The sequence below is a fragment of the Fomitiporia mediterranea genome (assembly GCF_000271605.1).
Source record: "Fomitiporia mediterranea MF3/22 unplaced genomic scaffold FOMMEscaffold_6, whole genome shotgun sequence".
NCBI classification, from domain to species: domain Eukaryota; kingdom Fungi; phylum Basidiomycota; class Agaricomycetes; order Hymenochaetales; family Hymenochaetaceae; genus Fomitiporia; species Fomitiporia mediterranea.
The window spans coordinates 2,542,531-2,559,168 of NW_006760391.1; the positions used below are offsets into that span (position 1 = coordinate 2,542,531).

Genomic DNA, 16,638 nt, shown 5'->3' on the forward strand with positions numbered 1-16,638 from the left:
CACATTCAAAGTAGCACTATCTGCGCAGACATACCAATTAGACTGTGTCTGTGACCATGAATGTGTCAGATGCTGCAGCGCGTGTCCCACTTAGCGGCCGTCGATGACAGGGAGAGAAAAAGAGGAGAGAGTAAGTATGAGAGTGGTTGTGGAGAGAGAAAGCAAAAGATGGGGCAGGAACTGAGGAAGCGACGGGCAAGAGCCGATGAGCCGTGTGCTATGATAGAGTAGTGTAGAGTAGAAATGCAGATCCTGTGCGCAAATCGCACTCGGCCACAGTCTACGCTCCACTGGTCACTCTCCGCCTCAGTTGCTCGTCGTCAGCAACAGCGAGGGGCAGCGCAGAGATATGATCGTGGTCGTTACAACAACCACCCAACTCCCCTCGAGGGCGAACCACAATGGCCAAGAGGCTCCGAAACCCAATCAGCGGCTGCTATTCTCAAAAAGTACACACAAATCCCTTCTTCTCAGCATCTTTGTGCCCCCGTCGTCGGTAGTCAATTTTTATTGATACGAGTCACACACTTCATCACTCAAATTCTACCAATAATAAATAAATATGTGCGTGGGGCATGCCGGCTTAGCGCTCCAGCACAATCTCAGAGTCTACATGCTACCGATATATGGCCCCACTGTCTCCGTCTCGGGCTGCTGCATGTTACCAAGTGTGCAATTTATATGAAGCAAGGGAGAAGTAGAAACAGGTTAGTGCGGTGATCGAATACAACAATGCATGCAACAACGATTTATACAACTGAATTAGAGCCATTAGTGGACCCTGATGACCTTGTATAGAGATCATCATCAGCAGCAGATGATGCTTTTTTTCACGATGAAACGGAGGGATGAGAAGTGGCCGCTGCCTCCTGGTGGTGCAGCACGTGCAAAGGAAAGATGAGGCGAAAAATTGTGGTGCATGTACGAAAACGGCAAGTCGGGCCTCGTCTGGCCAGTCGTAGTACAGCCTCTTGCTCCCAGCACCACTCCACGCACATGCCATCTCTCTCCTCTCTCTCCTCTTCCCTCCTCTCATCCTTATAACACCCATGCCTGCCTTAGACACTCGACAACAGCAACAGCTGCCCTCGCTAGTCGGGGCTCGCCACCCCGCAGTGGCACAATCAACAAATGCAGCAGTTCCTGTCGTCGCCTCTTCATCCACAGATACTCGATTAATAGACGAACAGCAGAAACCTCGCTTCTCTTTCACCTCCATAGTCAGCCCTCAAGTCTCCTCCTACTTCATCGCAGGTGGTGTCGCAGGCGCCGTATCTCGCACAGTCGTCAGTCCGCTCGAGCGGTTAAAGATCATCCAGTCAGTATTAGCGCCTCATACATACATACTCCTCTTCTCGAGTACTTTTTGCTGACCTTCGATTCAATAGGCAAGTCCAGCCGGATACTCCGGACAAAGCATACCGCGGTGTATGGCGTAGCCTCGTGCGCATGTGGCAAGAAGAGGGTTTCAAGGGTTTTATGCGAGGAAATGGTATCAACTGCCTACGTATCGTTCCGTATAGCGCAGTCCAGTTCACCACCTACGAGCAACTAAAAAAGGTATGCGCAGTCACTTCTCCTATTCTCTTTACGCAAAAAAAGGATAGATTTAATGCCTGTTGTTAGTGGTTTACGGCATACGGTGCGAAAGAACTCGATACCCCCACGCGATTGCTTGCCGGAGCGTTAGCTGGCATTACCTCTGTCTGTATGTGGCATACCTATTTTTATCCTTGACACGCTGCAGGGCGGAATAAGCTCATAAGCTCATACCCTTGAACTCTCATCAGGTACTACCTACCCATTAGACCTCGTCCGATCTCGTCTTTCGATAGCAACGGCTTCTTCCATCGCTGCTGCTGCTGCTGCTTCGGCAACACCAACACCAACACCACCTCTACCGGTTGTTCCTCAAGCATCTGCTACTCAAACGTCAAGTAGTGCAACTGTCGGCAGCCAACCCGTACGCGCGTATGCAGCTGCTTCCGCCTACCACACCTCTTCCTCTTCGTCCTCCGCCGCCGCCACTGTCACCGCTACCTCCACCCTAGTAGCCCATCGGAAACCTGCCCACCTAACAATGCTCGGCATGACCCGCAAAGTAATGGCCGAAGAAGGCGGTTTCTTTGCCCTGTACAGAGGTCTCCCAGCAACAGCCTTCGGCGTCGCACCCTACGTCGGTATCAACTTCGCTGCCTACGAAGCTCTACGTGGTATCATCACTCCTCCAGGGAAACCTGCTACGATTCCAAGGAAATTAGCGTGTGGAGCGCTTGCGGGGAGTATAAGTCAGACGTTAACGTATCCTATGGATGTACTTAGGAGGAAGATGCAGGTGACGGGGATGAAGACGCTTAGTAGTGGGGTGAGGCATAGAGGTGCGGTTGATGCACTGAGATGGATTTTGAGACATGAGGGTGTGAGGGGGTTGTATAAGGGGCTTTGGCCGAATTTGTGTATGTGTCCCTCTTTCTTCGTTGAATATTTTTCTTCCTTGGAGTGATGGGTGCTGATTATTTAATTGTTGTTGTAGTGAAAGTTGCACCGAGTATTGCGACTTCGTACGTCCCTTTTGTTGTTCCTTTTTTGTATCCAAGAGTACTAAAGTTGATTTTTTCTTCCTTGAAGGTTCTTCACGTACGAATTCGTCAAGGAACTCCTGCTCGCGTAGTTTTTTTCGTGACAAGAAGAAGATCCTCGTCTATCTCCCCCTTCTCTGACTCTCACCCGTCATCCTGGAACTTTTGACGCACTCATACCTCATCCTTTCACGCTTGACCCGCAAGATATAAATACAACATATATATATTTCTCATTGTATAGATAGAAGAACCGGAACCAGGTTCACAGCTGCACAACGACGACAGACATCTCATAGTATCCATCGTAGTTACTCTTTGCATTTGTTACTCTTACATTTAACTGTCTTCTTACCGGTTGCTTCTCTTTTGTTTCTACTATCCTTTAATGTTATCGAGACGAGGCTAGATTTGGTTTTAGGTGTTAGGTGTTTGATAGGAAGTGTTGATGAATATCTATAGTACCTAAATATAAATATTTTAAATATATTTTCTATTTTGTTTCGATAGATCATTCATTCACTGTAACAGTCAGACACGTATATAAGAACAGGAGAGCCTTGTCTACAACACACACACATGCAAAAGTGAAAACCTTCAGAACCGAAGCTATTTGTACAACTCTCTTGCATATTGTGAAGCAAATACTGGCACAGTCTTGTACTACAACCTCTTAAAGTTATACACATATTATTATATGTAACCCATATATTATAAAAGAGTAATCAGTATTTACTTGTAACCTCATCTTTGTACTTTGTTCCCTATACTAAGGTCAACCCCTTATCCCATATCTTTGCCTATTCCTATCTCCTGAGTAAAGCACTATAGTTATACTTTGCATCAGTTTTAAGGTTTAAGGATTTAAGAAAGTAAAGTAATAAAAGGCTCAAGTCCTAAGTTGTAGTAAGCATTATCTCCCATCTTCTTACTCCTTACTATACTACTACTTAATACCTTTATAAGGTTGTCCAGAATTCTTTGACCTACTTATAAACTGCTATCAAAGAATCCTGAAAGACAATCATGGCTGATAAAGCTACACTAATGATGATAAAGATACACAGAGGTAACTTTACCAGTCTCTACTCTAAAGGATTTTAAAAAAAATCTTTACTAATACCTTTTCTCTATATTTCAAATACAGAGTTCAAGGACGTCACTGAAATTGAGGTTGACGGACTCAATCGACTACCTCCAGGAAAGTATGAAGCAAAAGGTAAGTACTAAATATTGACAATACACTATCTAAAAGTCCAAAGGCCCAAAACTCCTATCTCATATTCTTTCTTCCTTCTACACTTTTATACAGCTAAGAACAGAAGTGGAGGTATAATAGCAAAGTCGGGTGAACAGTCATCGGAGGAAGATGCGTATAAACAACTATATACAGAGCTTTGTAATATTCGTGATAAGAGTACTGGTAAGGAATTTTATATAATATACAATTATCTGTATCTATGACACTGTCTCTTATCACTCTGGCTTTATATTACTATATAGAAACAAGTGAGAAATAGTAAGAGAAAAGAGAAATTTGGAATTTCCTCAGACAACAGAGACAAGTAGATAGTAGACTTGAATTCAAGATAGAATAATGACTGGTATCTATTTAGCTGGAGAATACAATAAAACTGAGAGTAGCTTAAGAAACTGATATTGATGCATTTCTAAAGTAGACATGAGGCATCAAAGTTGATGGATGAGATTGTGCCACAGGCATTTAGCAAAGTCATGCTTGTGTAGTGTCAAATCTTGCCCATCAATTATGTGGCAGACAAAGAATGATGTACCTTACTTTTTAGTCTTTTCCCTGTCTTATTGAATTGTGATTGGAATCTGAATCAGAATGTAACTGACTACTAGTACTTATGATGAGCCAATGCATATTACCTTTACTTGTCTTTGTACCAGTCAATTTTTTTTCTGTCTCTACTATCTTTAATGTTAGCAACTGTCTCACTCTCAAGACAAGGCTTCAAGGCTATTATTTAGCATTTCTTGTTGTAACACTCAGTCAGATAAGAGCAGGCAAGCCTTACTGTATATTAAACAAGACAGAGATACAGAAGAATATATGTATAATACTAGGATATGCAAATTATCAATATGTTGCAATATTGTGTATTTTAATATTGCATTTCGGCCAGGGGCAGAGGCTGGTTATCTGGTCTGAGCTAATATCATTTGGTTATAGCATATTTGACTGTACTATGGAGAATTGAGACAAGTGTGTATTTTCCTTTATTGTGATAGTTCTTCCAGATAAAGTACAGCTCAATCAAGGAAATTGTAAAAAGTAATACATGAAAGCAAAGGAATGTTCCCATCACTTCTTTCCCACCACACTAAATTAAGTAATATTAACTAACTTTGCATACAATATTGAGACTGCAACAAAGCAATATAGGCCTCTATAAATAACAGTATGCATTATCTCTTATAGTCTTACCATACTACTATTCATACCTCTAACTAGTATACAAGTGTCTAGAGTTCTCTACCCTATCGACTTTTATTGAAGCTTCAATGGATGAGCCTGACAAAACTGCTAAACTAATTGAAAAGATACACAAAGGTAATTTCACAAGTCTCTAGTAGAGAAAAGAAAATAGCACACTCACTAAAACTATCCTTTACCATTACCATCTTTCTTTATTCACAATAAAGAACACCCAGATGTCAAAGTTGAGTATAAAAGAAAACCAGGAAATAAATGTGAAGTAACTGGTAAGCATTAACAGAACATGATCCAAAAAGCCCTCTAATCTCATATCTCTTCTACACTTCTATATTTTATATAGCTACAACCAGATCTGGAGCTCCATTAGCATCCTCGGGTGAACAGGCATCTCCGGAAGATGCTTATAAAAAACTAGATGAAGAACTTGGTAACATTCGTGAGTTCTAATGATTCTTTATTTTGCTGTAGTACTGTGTCTCATTGTTCTGGTTTTACATAGAATCAAATGGGTTCCATTAATAAGAAGAGGATAGAAGTTTGTTAAAGAGACAAGTGGATTGTCTTGAGCTTAAGATAGAATAACGTCTGGGATTTATTTTACTAGAATACAATAAATTGAAAATGACTTGATGGAATGATGTTCTCACATTTTCGAAAGCTGACGTGAGTTGACGAGATTGTGCCACATTCATTTGGCAAAGTCCTGCTAGTGCTAGCGTGGCGTCGAATCTTGAGCCTTGATCATCATTTGCGTGGCGAGCAATAATAATAATGTACCTCACTTTGCCTCATCTTATCAAATCGAATCCAAATTGGAGTGAACCTAACGAGTCACTCTGCGGACGAGAGACACGCTACTGTGAACGCAGAGCTAACAATTTGAAAACTTACGAATGCACAAACCCTTTCTCTAAAGTTTCTTGAAATACTTTACTTCAATCTCTTACCTACATTCTACTTCCACTCTATCTAATTGACATCAACCCGAGCAATATCTGATCTATATAGAAGGAAAAGGGAAGGGAGGAAAAAGAAAGAGGAACCAGGAACGACAAGAGCAGAAATCAGAAGGGTAAGAAAAAAAAAACGAGTAAAAAGTAAAAAGAAATGCGGAAAGTGGCGAAAGAGACGAAAATAAAGGAGTCGATGCAGGCGTTCGTGTATATACGGGGTGGGTGTATGCGGTGGTGATGGTGATGGTATATGCGCAATAACGAATTGCTGATGCTGATGGATGTATCGCGAGCGAACGGCATGGAGGGTGCAAGAGAGTTAACGAGACGGAAAGTTGTTCTCAATGAGGGTTAGGTCTCCCCGTCTACCGTCTTCAGCTCTTCTTCAAGTACCCTTTGACCTTCAGCAGTCAGCACTGGTATACCCGAGTCGATGTCCTTCTCGAAGAACGCTGGAATAAATCTTAAAGAAAGTAATAACGAATTCGTCAGTCTAAGAGAGAAACAAAGACAAAGAAAATAACGTACTCCTCGCCTTTCTTCTTCCTCTCAGCAGCTTTATCCCTCTGCCGCTGTTCAATCGCATGTTTATGACGCGTCGCCTCACTATACTCCTTCGCAAGCAGATTACTCGTCACGTTCTGCCACAACTTCCGACTCTCATACGTATGCTGCTTCTCTAACGGTCTTACACGTTTCGGTACTACGAGTAACGTCGAGACGTCAATCAGCGTTGCTTGTTCCTCGTCAGCCGATGCATCCGCACGCCGCCACCGCACTCTTGACCGCCAAGACCCATCGAAGTAAACCTTTGTTGCGCTCCGTGGGACATGCTTCACTTTAATCCAGTCCTTGTAATCTTCGTCCCCTTCGCGATACGTATGAATGACACCTTCTACCGCAAACTTGGGTGTGCCAAGCCAAGGCTACAAGAAGGATTCAGTATGACGCTTACTCAAAGGAGTCAATCAAGACGCGGACTGACCTCTTCCTTATACTCAATAACCGCTCTCAATCTTTCCTTTCCCTTCTCCTCACCTCCTATCCCGGTACAAGTGATGATCGTCGATTCACCAACCGTAACGTAAAAACTACCACGCAGTAATCCATTTACCATAGCAGTTGGATGCGTGACCTGATATTGCTCGCCAGTTCCTGGTCCAGAATCAATTCGCATGAAAATACCCTTATTCAGTGCACCTGGCGCGACGCGTACCCCGGTTCCGGAGACCCGCGCACTTATTTGATCAATACCCATCAACGAGACGCCGCGCGTTGGGCATGTGGCGTAGTAGGTGCTAATAGGCGGGTGATGCGACACTTGCTCGGTCAGAAACGCAACCCGTACTCGTTCGGAATCATCAGCATCTCCCGACATCCCCGAGTCATACGAACCCGACGCATTTCCAAGGCTGAGGTTAGATACCCCCGCAGCAAGGTTCGATTCTACGGTGCCGTTGACTGTGGGAGTGACATCCGGAGAAGAAGGACCCGGAGATTTGGGGAGCGGCGTGACGCGTGCAGTGGCAAAGTCAAAGATCGAAGATGCCCGCTTCTTATTCTTGGCGGAACCAGCGCTCTTTGAGGAACGGAAAGATAGAGTACTCTCGTCCTTTGGCCCCTTTCCGAAGACCGCGGAGGGGTCTGCCGACGGCACGGGCGACGTGGTATGCTGCCGATGAACGGGCGCTTGTAGAGGGTCAGGTGGGTACTCCACCGGAAGCACATCCCAGTGTGCACGGAAGTGTTCGCCAAGGACGGAGTTGTATGGTTTGACGACTTTGCCTCTCTGTAGAAGGGTTAAGTTTTACGTGGACGCGCATATCAGGAGGATAGCCTACTATGAACTTGAGGTCCTTGGTGAATGTGAAGCGAATGACAGCGAGCATGCGCTCAAGAGGGTCATCTGAGTCGTTAATACTAACGATGGGAGACGAGGTATTGAGTACCATCCAGCAGTAGGGGTTTTGGCAATCACTTACGAAACAAAGAGATCAGGTCGGTCCAAGTATTGCCAATACTCTAAGTTGGGGACAGGTTCGAGAAGAGAGGCAGGTAACGACAGTCGCCTTCAGTCCGGTCGGATTCAGTCGTAATGAGCGATGAGCGAGAGGTAGCCCAGAGAGTCGTCATATATCAATTTCTCGCACCGTGAACCGAAGAGCTGAGAACACGTACATTGCCGCAAGATCCTTGACACCCAGGCAACGCTTCAGGAGTTGAACGATCATCTTGAGCTTGCCACCGTCACTGGCCTCGCCGGTGTCGGGGACAACAGCAGTCAAGTCTGCCTCTGGTTCTACGCCGTTCTGCTCGGGCTCGAGAACATTATGCCCCACTGACGAGTTTGATTGTGTGGAGATTGGAGTGGCCAGCTCACTACTGTCCTTATCCTTGAGAGCCATAGCGACAGAATTAAAATCTAGATGATTAAGGGGCGGGGTGAAAGGGAAAGACAAGAGATGAAGACGTGAGTGGACAAGCGGAGCGCATCTACGCGTGCATGCGAGCTACTATCTAAATACGTCTGCAGCGGATCTGGGAGCAGCGTCCCAACACTTGGATCTCGCACGTGCTCTTTTTCTTAGTCCAAACTTCGACTCGCACGTTTCACACCAACACACAAGCATTTTTATGAGCCAAAATAATTAAGCGTTTATTTTGGCCATAGAGGAGCAGTCGCATACATACATGAACAGAGCACGATAGCAATAACAGAGGAAAACAGAGAGTCCAAAAATACTACCAAAGCATAAATATGTGGGGAACTGACGGGACAGCACTTTTGAGCAGACAATGGCGAGCAGACCACATATGCAGTTACACAATGTAGCGACGGAAAGCATGTACATTGCATATGAGGTCCGAGGAAGGAGGGTGGTGTCGCAGTTGGTAGGAGGGGGACGGGGGCGGAGGAGCAGGAGAGGGAGGGAGAGGTCGACAAGAGGGTGGTGGCGAAGGCGTCTGCTGAAGTCGGTGTGTCGCTAGCTGGTACTAGCTGGTACAAGTTTGTCAGTTTAGAAATAGGGCTGTCGAAGATAAGTGTTGACAGTAAGGCGAAAGTGATTGTCGTGTGGCGAAATGTTGACATTGAGTTTTTTTTACTGTCGGATGTCGATGGTGTCGATAATAGGGTTGAAATGCTGATACCAGTAGTCGAAATCGAAATTCTGTCAGTTGTTGAAGTCGTGTCAGAGCAAAGAGAAGATAAACCAGAGAAACTGCGAAAAAGGATTAGGGGATTTTGAAGAGACTAAAGCTGCCAGACTTGTCAGAATGCGGTGTGGCGAAATGTCTTCACGAGTCGAGCATTTGAATGGCGCCGCATTCTTCGCAAAGGCCCCACATTGAACGGTTGCCACTGGGACCGGCGCCGCAAGCAACACGGAGTTTCGGGAGCTGCTTGCAGTCTGACCTGAAAAGATTAATAATCGAAACGGCATCCACGACAGATAAGGCGGTCACGAGTAATAGTTGAAGGAGCAACACTTGATCAGCAAATGTTAGAACACATGAAGCAACCAGCGCCCTTAGGCGCGTTTCTTCTTACCTGAGGTGGGAGAAGCCGAGTCCTGAGAAGGTACGCCCGTTGACTGGTGGTGGACATATCGACGGGTCGGAAGCTGGATAAAGATCAAAGATAGGGTAAGCAGCTGAAATGAAGACCCGTGAACTTCGCGTGGCATCAGAAATAGACGAGACGTACGGGAAGAAGTGGAAGCATCTGACGAGTAGTCAGTGTCCGACGACGCGCTTGACGGTAGACGCGAGTGAAAGCCAGCAGGAAAGTCAATGTCCATGGAGGGAGAGTCGGACATTGGTGCGTCCATGTCCATGTCGAGACTTTGTTCGGAGGACGGGAAGGGTACGAGCTTCATCTGCTTTAGGGACTGTCACAAGAATCGGGTCATTGATCAACCTTATATACGCGGATTGCCTTATATGGTAGGAATAAAACATACAGGTTGAGCAGATGCGTCGTCAACGAGCTTGCGCTTCAATGCCATGATAGATTATAGTAGTGATGAGTGGGGGGTAAAGTGTTGAGTGAAGGGACAAAGGGACGACGGGACAGCAAAGAGGAGGGACTGGTGAGCGTCAAAGAAGAAGGGTAGGTCCCAGGAAAAGCTGGGTTGGGAAGAGAGAAACGAATCTTTATATAATGCAATATAGAGTTTGTACTTATTTGTTCGATGCCGTCTACACCTTTATCCATATTCGAACAGATCATCAAACCTTGTCTGCTTACGTGTGAACTTTAATTGCCATTCAGTAGCAAGTCGCGTGCACCCACGGCTTAGCCGCACACGCTCGGACACGTACCCGCTCTCTGTCCCAGAGCCCCAGCACCTGGCCCGGCACTGACACTGGCACTCTCCTCCCGCCGTCATAGCGATGGACAACGTCCGTCCACAGGACCTGCCCGCTTTCCTCGATCCTCTGCTTGACTACCTCTCGGAGCATCTCCCGTCCTCTCTATATGACACCCTTTTCACCGTACTCTCTTATGGGCTCATGCTCCTGTCCGGCCTCTTCTCACTCGTATCTGCCCTACCCTCCTGGAAGCCATGGGAATGGGACGCACAGAAACTTCTCCCTCCACTCATAGTCTTCCTCACCGCATATTACACCCTTCTCAGCCTCTACCGAACTACAAGTTTCATGGTCCGCATGGCATTCCGTCTCGTCAAATGGGTGCTCATCCTTGGCGCACTCGGCGGGGCTGCTGGATGGCTTGCTGGTACAAACGGCGGACAGACTGGAGGCGCTCTCGGTGGATTCTGGCAGTCGCTACAGGGTCAAGGGACGCCTGTTGCTGCAAGCACACGAGGCCGGTCAACAAGGAACACGCGTCAACGACCACGTATGTACGAATCTTTCACCGCACATGAGCAGTGGCGGTATGACGAACAGCGAGCAGGGAGAAACGGACAAGGCGACGCAGCGTCAGACGCACAACGCTTCATCCAGTCCGTCGCCGGGCTCGCGGGTCGCGCAATGGGCGGGACAGGCTTCGACATCCTCTCAAACGCAAAGAACTTCTTCGATAGCCTTACAAGCCCCGACGTGGGCGACACGACCAACGAAAGTTCAGGCGCAGGAGGGCAGACAAGGAAGCAGCAGCCGAACCGCAAGTCGAAAGCTTCTTCTCGACGGAAGACGGCTTCACGATGACCTGAACACCCTCTTTTCATTCATTTATCTTTGGTCTGTTTTGTTTATAGTACGGTATAGACGTTCCGAGCTCCAGGGCTCCAGATCTCCGGCCATCCTCATTTGTATTTTTATGGTTTCAGCAAGTTGAAGTTTTCGCTCTCCCTATTTAGTCGTTCTCTCATTCGCCGCCACCACATAATCCCACCATGTCAATATAGGTTATAACATCGATCCGAGAACCCCGCATTAACCTCATGTACAATAACAATTTTGCTATCAATGTATCATCATCAACACAACAGCCAAACATCACTATCCTCACGCCACACTCGATGGTATTGCAAACGGTATCGTAATCTACTCTGCCTTCGGGGCAGGAGCATTAGCAAGAGCCTCTGGGTGCGTTCTCCGGTAACTACATATCAATTTCATTTCATCAGCATCATCAACTCGTCATTTCTAATGAAACGATGGCCCTATACGAAACACAAACATAACACTTACTCCCAGATCCTGTACAGCTGTCCAAGGCCTGTTGAGCCCACAAAGAAGTTCACCTATGCCAAAGATCAAAGCCAGTAAGAAAAGGTAATCAAAGAGAGGCTTTGAGATATAGACAAAGATACGCACAGCAGCCAAACTGTAGTTAATGGGCGTGATCACCAATGAGTATCGGACCCAGATGAAACCTGTTGCGGCGAGAGCTGTAATCGCGCGTGGGACACATCGAAAGGACGTGGAGAGTGTATGCATTAGTGTATGCCGTGAAGACAAGATATTGGAGAGTACGTACCGACGTTCTGCGATACACTAAGCTTCTCAGCCGGACGATTAAGATCTTTCACCCCAGCAGCAACAAGGCACCACTTCATCATTGGAGCCCAGAAGAACACAGTCTTCGGTCCTAAACAAACAAAATAACATCATGCATCAGAACCAAAGTCTATAAATCCCTGACCAGCAAAAGATAGCATTTTTTTAAGACCGAGAAGCGCCCGGGGGCAAACGAAGATTCAAGAACCAGAACACGCACGCACCTGCCGGATGGTTCATAAAAGCCTGGAATTTCGAGGCTCCTGCTGAAGCTGCTGCACCGGACATGTTGTCAAAAAGAGCAAAGTCTATGTGATAGCGAAAGTCGAAAGTCCTGGGGTTGAGGGTGGGGTTGATGGGGCGAGGAAAAGCGTGCAGCAATGACGATGGGGACACTGGGGACGGCGGCGCGGCCGTTGCTGAAGAAATCTTGTTTGACTAAAGTGAGTGTTTTACGTAACATCGTTGGGGTGAGGAGTTTTCAATTGGTTTATAAATTTAAACTACCGAGTATACAAAAAACCCAATGAATAGAATAGTATCCAAAACGAGCAGCCCAAGTGAAAATATGTATACAAAAGGTGAATAGGTAAATGGTTCAGATGTATCCTCGACAATCATGGCTGCCACACTTGCAGCGCGTCGCCCCCGCTTTCATCTTCGTCGACTTCTTAGTACGCTTCCAAGATGCGGACGGATTGTAGTCTATTGTGATCTCCTTCCTTGCTGGTATATCTTTTGAAGCGACGAATGCGATATATGGCATGTTTGCCTAAGAATATCAACATCAGGTTCAATTTACTGAACGACATTTGTTAATGGACTTACTTCCAACGGAGCGTCGAAGACGACTGAATACGCTTGGGTATTAGGGCTACACGAATGACTTTTCGGATGTAGATATTTAGTGCACATTTATGGGTAATCATGGAATGTGCATACTTTACAAATCTTGTCCAGTTTCCTAGTGAATGGAATTCAGGTCACAGATAGTCCACTTAAAGATCACTATCACGAACCTTCCGCATATGCACAAATAGAATATCGTTCTTCAAGGTCCGGATCATCATCACGAATATCCAAGTCAAAGGTATATTCTCGCATATCCTTCGTAAGGTTAGCCAAGTCCTCGCGTTTCCTATGTTGCTAATTAAGACAGACTTTATCGCTAAGACAACATTTGCTCACATAATTTTCCTAGAGAACACAGAATCATCTTGTCAGGAAGATAGACCTAGGAATACATTTACGTGCTCGACGACATACCCGGTGTACAAGCCGAGCACTGTTCCCTTTCGTATGGCAACCGGCGATCGTGCTCCCCAGCCGTTATTTCGAGTTTTAAAGATCTCTATTGGCACCTTCCTCGGCCGCTGTGCAACTGTATTGCTACATGTCCGATTACAAGAGCAGTTCTGTAAGTCATAGTGAGTGATGTAAAAGTGCAATTCGGTGTTTTTACTAACCTCGTTGCATTCAACGACTTCTCGTTGTTGATTAAATAGGAAGAGACCCTGTAGCAAGAGCAAGATGAGACCAAGAAACACTTGAAGTATAAACACCATTCTTACATTTTTGTCATATGCCGGTGCTATTTTATCATACTCATCTCGGCATTGTGACTCTGCCAAGCAGTCGCAAGCAGAGATATCCTTGCAGCCATCTGTGCATTCACACCCGAGTAGAAACATCTTGTTCTCAACACTATTTCGATCAGGTACACCAGCTGCGCTGAACAGACAATTGTTTGCTTGGTCGTATTTCGATACGAGAACTTAAAACATACTATGTACATCGGCTCTCCAAGTATTGCAGATTTGAAAAAGCTGGAGGATACTCTTCATCATCGACTTCGTTGACGACTGTGACCTTGGCAGCACCTGTCCCTTCAGTTAATTTCTCCCAACGCCTTTGATCGTTTGCTCGGGGCCGTGAGCGTATGGGCGGAGCAACGGAAGAGCTACTCCTTTTGTGCGTCAGCGCCTAGATCAGCCCGTTAGCTAGATGTGCACACAAGTTTTAGTCAACCCTTACTGGAGATCCTGCAAGCGTTGATGATTCCTCATCCAGCCTTGAGCTCGAGGCATGACTACTAGCCGCATCCGAATCAATACGCTTTCGTTTCAACAACGGTCGAACGTTCGTTCGTTCTAGCGGTTCCGTCCGCACTGATAAAGTAGGCGTATTCGGGATGCTTGAGTCAATTGGCTCGTTCTTCACCGATCCCTCTGCATCCGGAGCATCCATCGCGAGCCACTGGTTCCAAAGTTTCGGGCGTCCCTTTGCTCGGTGATTTTTCTCGCGATATGCAACTGCATCTTCAGCGGTACGAATATTGTGTGGCATGTACTGGTCCAATACTGCGAGGTCAATGTCATAATCCATCTTCGACTTCTGTTTCCTGTCTTTTTGTCGAGATGCGTCCCATGTATCCAGTAACCTGTCCACGCCAGGAAGCGCGCCCGTCCAAGTTGTGCTGGATCCATCGGTACGCTGCCAACCTTCCCATTCAATCTATTCTAATTCTTCAACAATAATTCTTCTGCGGAAATAGTATACAGACCTGATATCTGTAGTGTTTTACTTAAGCCTCGACATGCGTAGACGGTTTATAAATTGTATCCATACCTCTTTTCGTGATTTAGAAGTATCTCCTCATTCATCACACCTCTCACTGGCCACTCTTGGTCCGCATCATCCCCGAAGTCCTCCTCAGCACTATCCGACTGCTGGAAGATCTCATAATCTGAGGGAGGAGGGCTCGGTGAGCGGGAGCCTCCCGAATGTTCGTCCGCATTAAAGCTAGTTCCTGGGCTCGGTGAACGTACGACGCGATTCAGCCTTGCTTTCGACATAATGCCATAACACAGTAGTGATCATAAAACAGATAGTAAAAAGGGGTTATTTAGGCTTCGAGCGGTAGATCAGGCGTCAGATCCCAACTTAATAATACGCCCAACACGAACGCGGTTGATCCCGCTGATCGATAACATGAGACCGTTGAGACGGAAGTGTTCTTTGTCTTTAATGCCCACGTGACCCCATGTGCTGGAGGACACGTGCACACGCATCCCCTAACGCTCCTTGCCTGCAGTCCGCAACGATGCGCAGTCAACTGTATTTCGCAGCTGCTCTTGCAGCAACGCCACTTTGTGTGCTGTCTTACCCTGCGAGATATGCGGTGCAAATCCCACTTGATGCTAATTCATTGAAGAAGAACGAGTCGAACATCCGGCCGCTTGTTTTATGGCACGGTCTTGGTGAGTGAACTCCTTTCTGATGCAGAACAGACAGCACTAAATGATTCGTTTCGTAATTTCACGAAGGCGACTCATATGCATCCCCGGGAATGCTCGAATTCGGCAAGCTCGTACAAGGCGTCCATCCGGGACTTTTCGTCCATTCAGTATACATTGACAAGAACCTTGATGCAGACCAACGTGCAGGGTTCTTTGGGAATGTCAACGAGCAAATCGAACTTGTTACGGAACAACTGGCAGACATCGAGGAGCTGAAAAACGGATTTGATGCCATTGGTTTCTCTCAAGGTGCAAAATTGCTACTTTGATTTAACTCGCGGCGTTAACTAATAATAATCTTTTGATTAATTTTGGTGTAGGTGGCCAGTTTCTAAGAGCTTACGTGGAACGGTACAACGACCCACCAGTGAACAATCTATTAACATTCGGATCACAACATATGGGCGTTGCTGATATGCCACTTTGTCGGCCTTATGACTTGTTCTGCAACATAGCGCGAAAGGCGGCGCAGGCGGGTGTTTACAACGAGTATGCACAAACTCATCTCGTGCAAGTGAGTGATAACCCTCCCTCATTCCTTCATATTTTCCGTTTGATGCTGACGCCCTTGTTTCTTACTAGGCACAGTACTTCCGCGACCCAGATCGCCTGCCCGAATACTTTGCCTCCAATAAATTCCTCACATCAATTAACAACGAGATATCTGAGAACATTAACGATTCCTACGCTATCAACCTCAACAGACTGAACAACCTTGTGCTCATTTTGTTCTCCGAAGACAGGACGGTCGTACCGAAGGAGTCCGCCTGGTTCGGTTCGTACGCTCCGCCAACATCGTTATGGGATGAGAGCGATATGAGGGATAGGACTATAATACCCATGCATCTTCAACCCACCTACCTCGCTGATACCTTCGGCTTGCACACGCTTGATGAACGTGGGCGCGTTTCGTTGGAGATATGTCAGGGTGAGCATATGCAGATTACTGACGACTGTTGGGAGCCTCTGGTTCGTCGACATGTCGGCGGTGCTTTGGATTCGGACTCGGGTTTGTAGGTCCTTTTACTGGAATGTCTGCAGTATCTTGATTTTCTGTCGCGACTTATCTAATTCCTGCATATGTTACGTATTTATATTATACCAATCTGTTAGCCTTAATGATATTAGCTTAAATTAGGTGGTCCCTGATACAGATTGACAGAAAGTGATCACCCATAGAGCACAGTACGCACGTATGCCCGCATAAATTATTCTCATACTTTCTATGAATCGCTCATGTTCTTTTTGTCGCCTAATTATTGTCTATGCGGGCTTGGTCCTATTGGGAGACGTGTAGTAGATACAGCTAGTTACTAAAGTTGTGCTAGAAAAAAAGAATCGCTCATAGTTTATACATATACAGCAGTGTGGAG

The 16,638-nt window shown here is 46.1% G+C and overlaps 6 protein-coding genes across 6 annotated transcripts; 2 read left to right on the forward strand and 4 right to left on the reverse strand.

Moving 5' to 3' along the window:
* Positions 1-1,049: 1,049 nt before the first annotated feature.
* Positions 1,050-3,013, forward strand: FOMMEDRAFT_108272 (mitochondrial carrier; the record flags this gene model as incomplete). Its single annotated transcript, XM_007266789.1, has 6 exons — positions 1,050-1,318; positions 1,389-1,560; positions 1,627-1,708; positions 1,791-2,456; positions 2,534-2,561; positions 2,629-3,013. The coding sequence occupies 6 exons, from the start codon at positions 1,050-1,052 to the stop codon at positions 2,669-2,671; spliced, it is 1,260 nt and encodes a 419-aa protein (XP_007266851.1). The 3' UTR covers positions 2,672-3,013.
* Positions 3,014-6,031: 3,018 nt separating this feature from the next.
* Positions 6,032-8,437, reverse strand: FOMMEDRAFT_146816 (uncharacterized protein). The gene is made up of 6 exons (XM_007266790.1): positions 8,175-8,437; positions 7,979-8,065; positions 7,838-7,916; positions 6,982-7,785; positions 6,525-6,922; positions 6,032-6,459 (listed from the first exon to the last, which is right to left on the reverse strand). Exons 1-6 carry the CDS (start codon positions 8,399-8,401, stop codon positions 6,348-6,350), a joined length of 1,707 nt encoding a protein of 568 aa, XP_007266852.1. The 5' UTR covers positions 8,402-8,437; the 3' UTR covers positions 6,032-6,347.
* A 323-nt stretch (positions 8,438-8,760) lies between these two features.
* Positions 8,761-10,114, reverse strand: FOMMEDRAFT_108277 (uncharacterized protein). The gene is made up of 4 exons (XM_007266791.1): positions 9,959-10,114; positions 9,703-9,886; positions 9,547-9,619; positions 8,761-9,411 (listed from the first exon to the last, which is right to left on the reverse strand). Exons 1-4 carry the CDS (start codon positions 10,001-10,003, stop codon positions 9,294-9,296), a joined length of 420 nt encoding a protein of 139 aa, XP_007266853.1. The 5' UTR covers positions 10,004-10,114; the 3' UTR covers positions 8,761-9,293.
* Positions 10,115-10,215: 101 nt separating this feature from the next.
* On the reverse strand, positions 10,216-12,365 carry FOMMEDRAFT_108279 (UPF0041-domain-containing protein). Its single transcript, XM_007266792.1, has 5 exons — positions 12,191-12,365; positions 11,947-12,057; positions 11,784-11,857; positions 11,658-11,710; positions 10,216-11,568 (listed from the first exon to the last, which is right to left on the reverse strand). Exons 1-5 carry the CDS (start codon positions 12,252-12,254, stop codon positions 11,511-11,513), a joined length of 360 nt encoding a protein of 119 aa, XP_007266854.1. The 5' UTR covers positions 12,255-12,365; the 3' UTR covers positions 10,216-11,510.
* Positions 12,366-12,458: 93 nt separating this feature from the next.
* FOMMEDRAFT_20301 (SET domain-containing protein) lies at positions 12,459-14,891 on the reverse strand. Its single transcript, XM_007266793.1, has 11 exons — positions 14,590-14,891; positions 14,001-14,482; positions 13,753-13,949; positions 13,538-13,697; positions 13,433-13,480; positions 13,233-13,381; positions 13,155-13,163; positions 12,986-13,104; positions 12,909-12,930; positions 12,795-12,852; positions 12,459-12,738 (listed from the first exon to the last, which is right to left on the reverse strand). The coding sequence occupies exons 1-11, from the start codon at positions 14,819-14,821 to the stop codon at positions 12,565-12,567; spliced, it is 1,650 nt and encodes a 549-aa protein (XP_007266855.1). The 5' UTR covers positions 14,822-14,891; the 3' UTR covers positions 12,459-12,564.
* Positions 14,892-15,062: 171 nt separating this feature from the next.
* FOMMEDRAFT_108282 (palmitoyl-protein thioesterase) lies at positions 15,063-16,410 on the forward strand. Its single transcript, XM_007266794.1, has 4 exons — positions 15,063-15,226; positions 15,293-15,514; positions 15,586-15,779; positions 15,848-16,410. The coding sequence occupies exons 1-4, from the start codon at positions 15,070-15,072 to the stop codon at positions 16,280-16,282; spliced, it is 1,008 nt and encodes a 335-aa protein (XP_007266856.1). The 5' UTR covers positions 15,063-15,069; the 3' UTR covers positions 16,283-16,410.
* Positions 16,411-16,638: the final 228 nt, after the last annotated feature.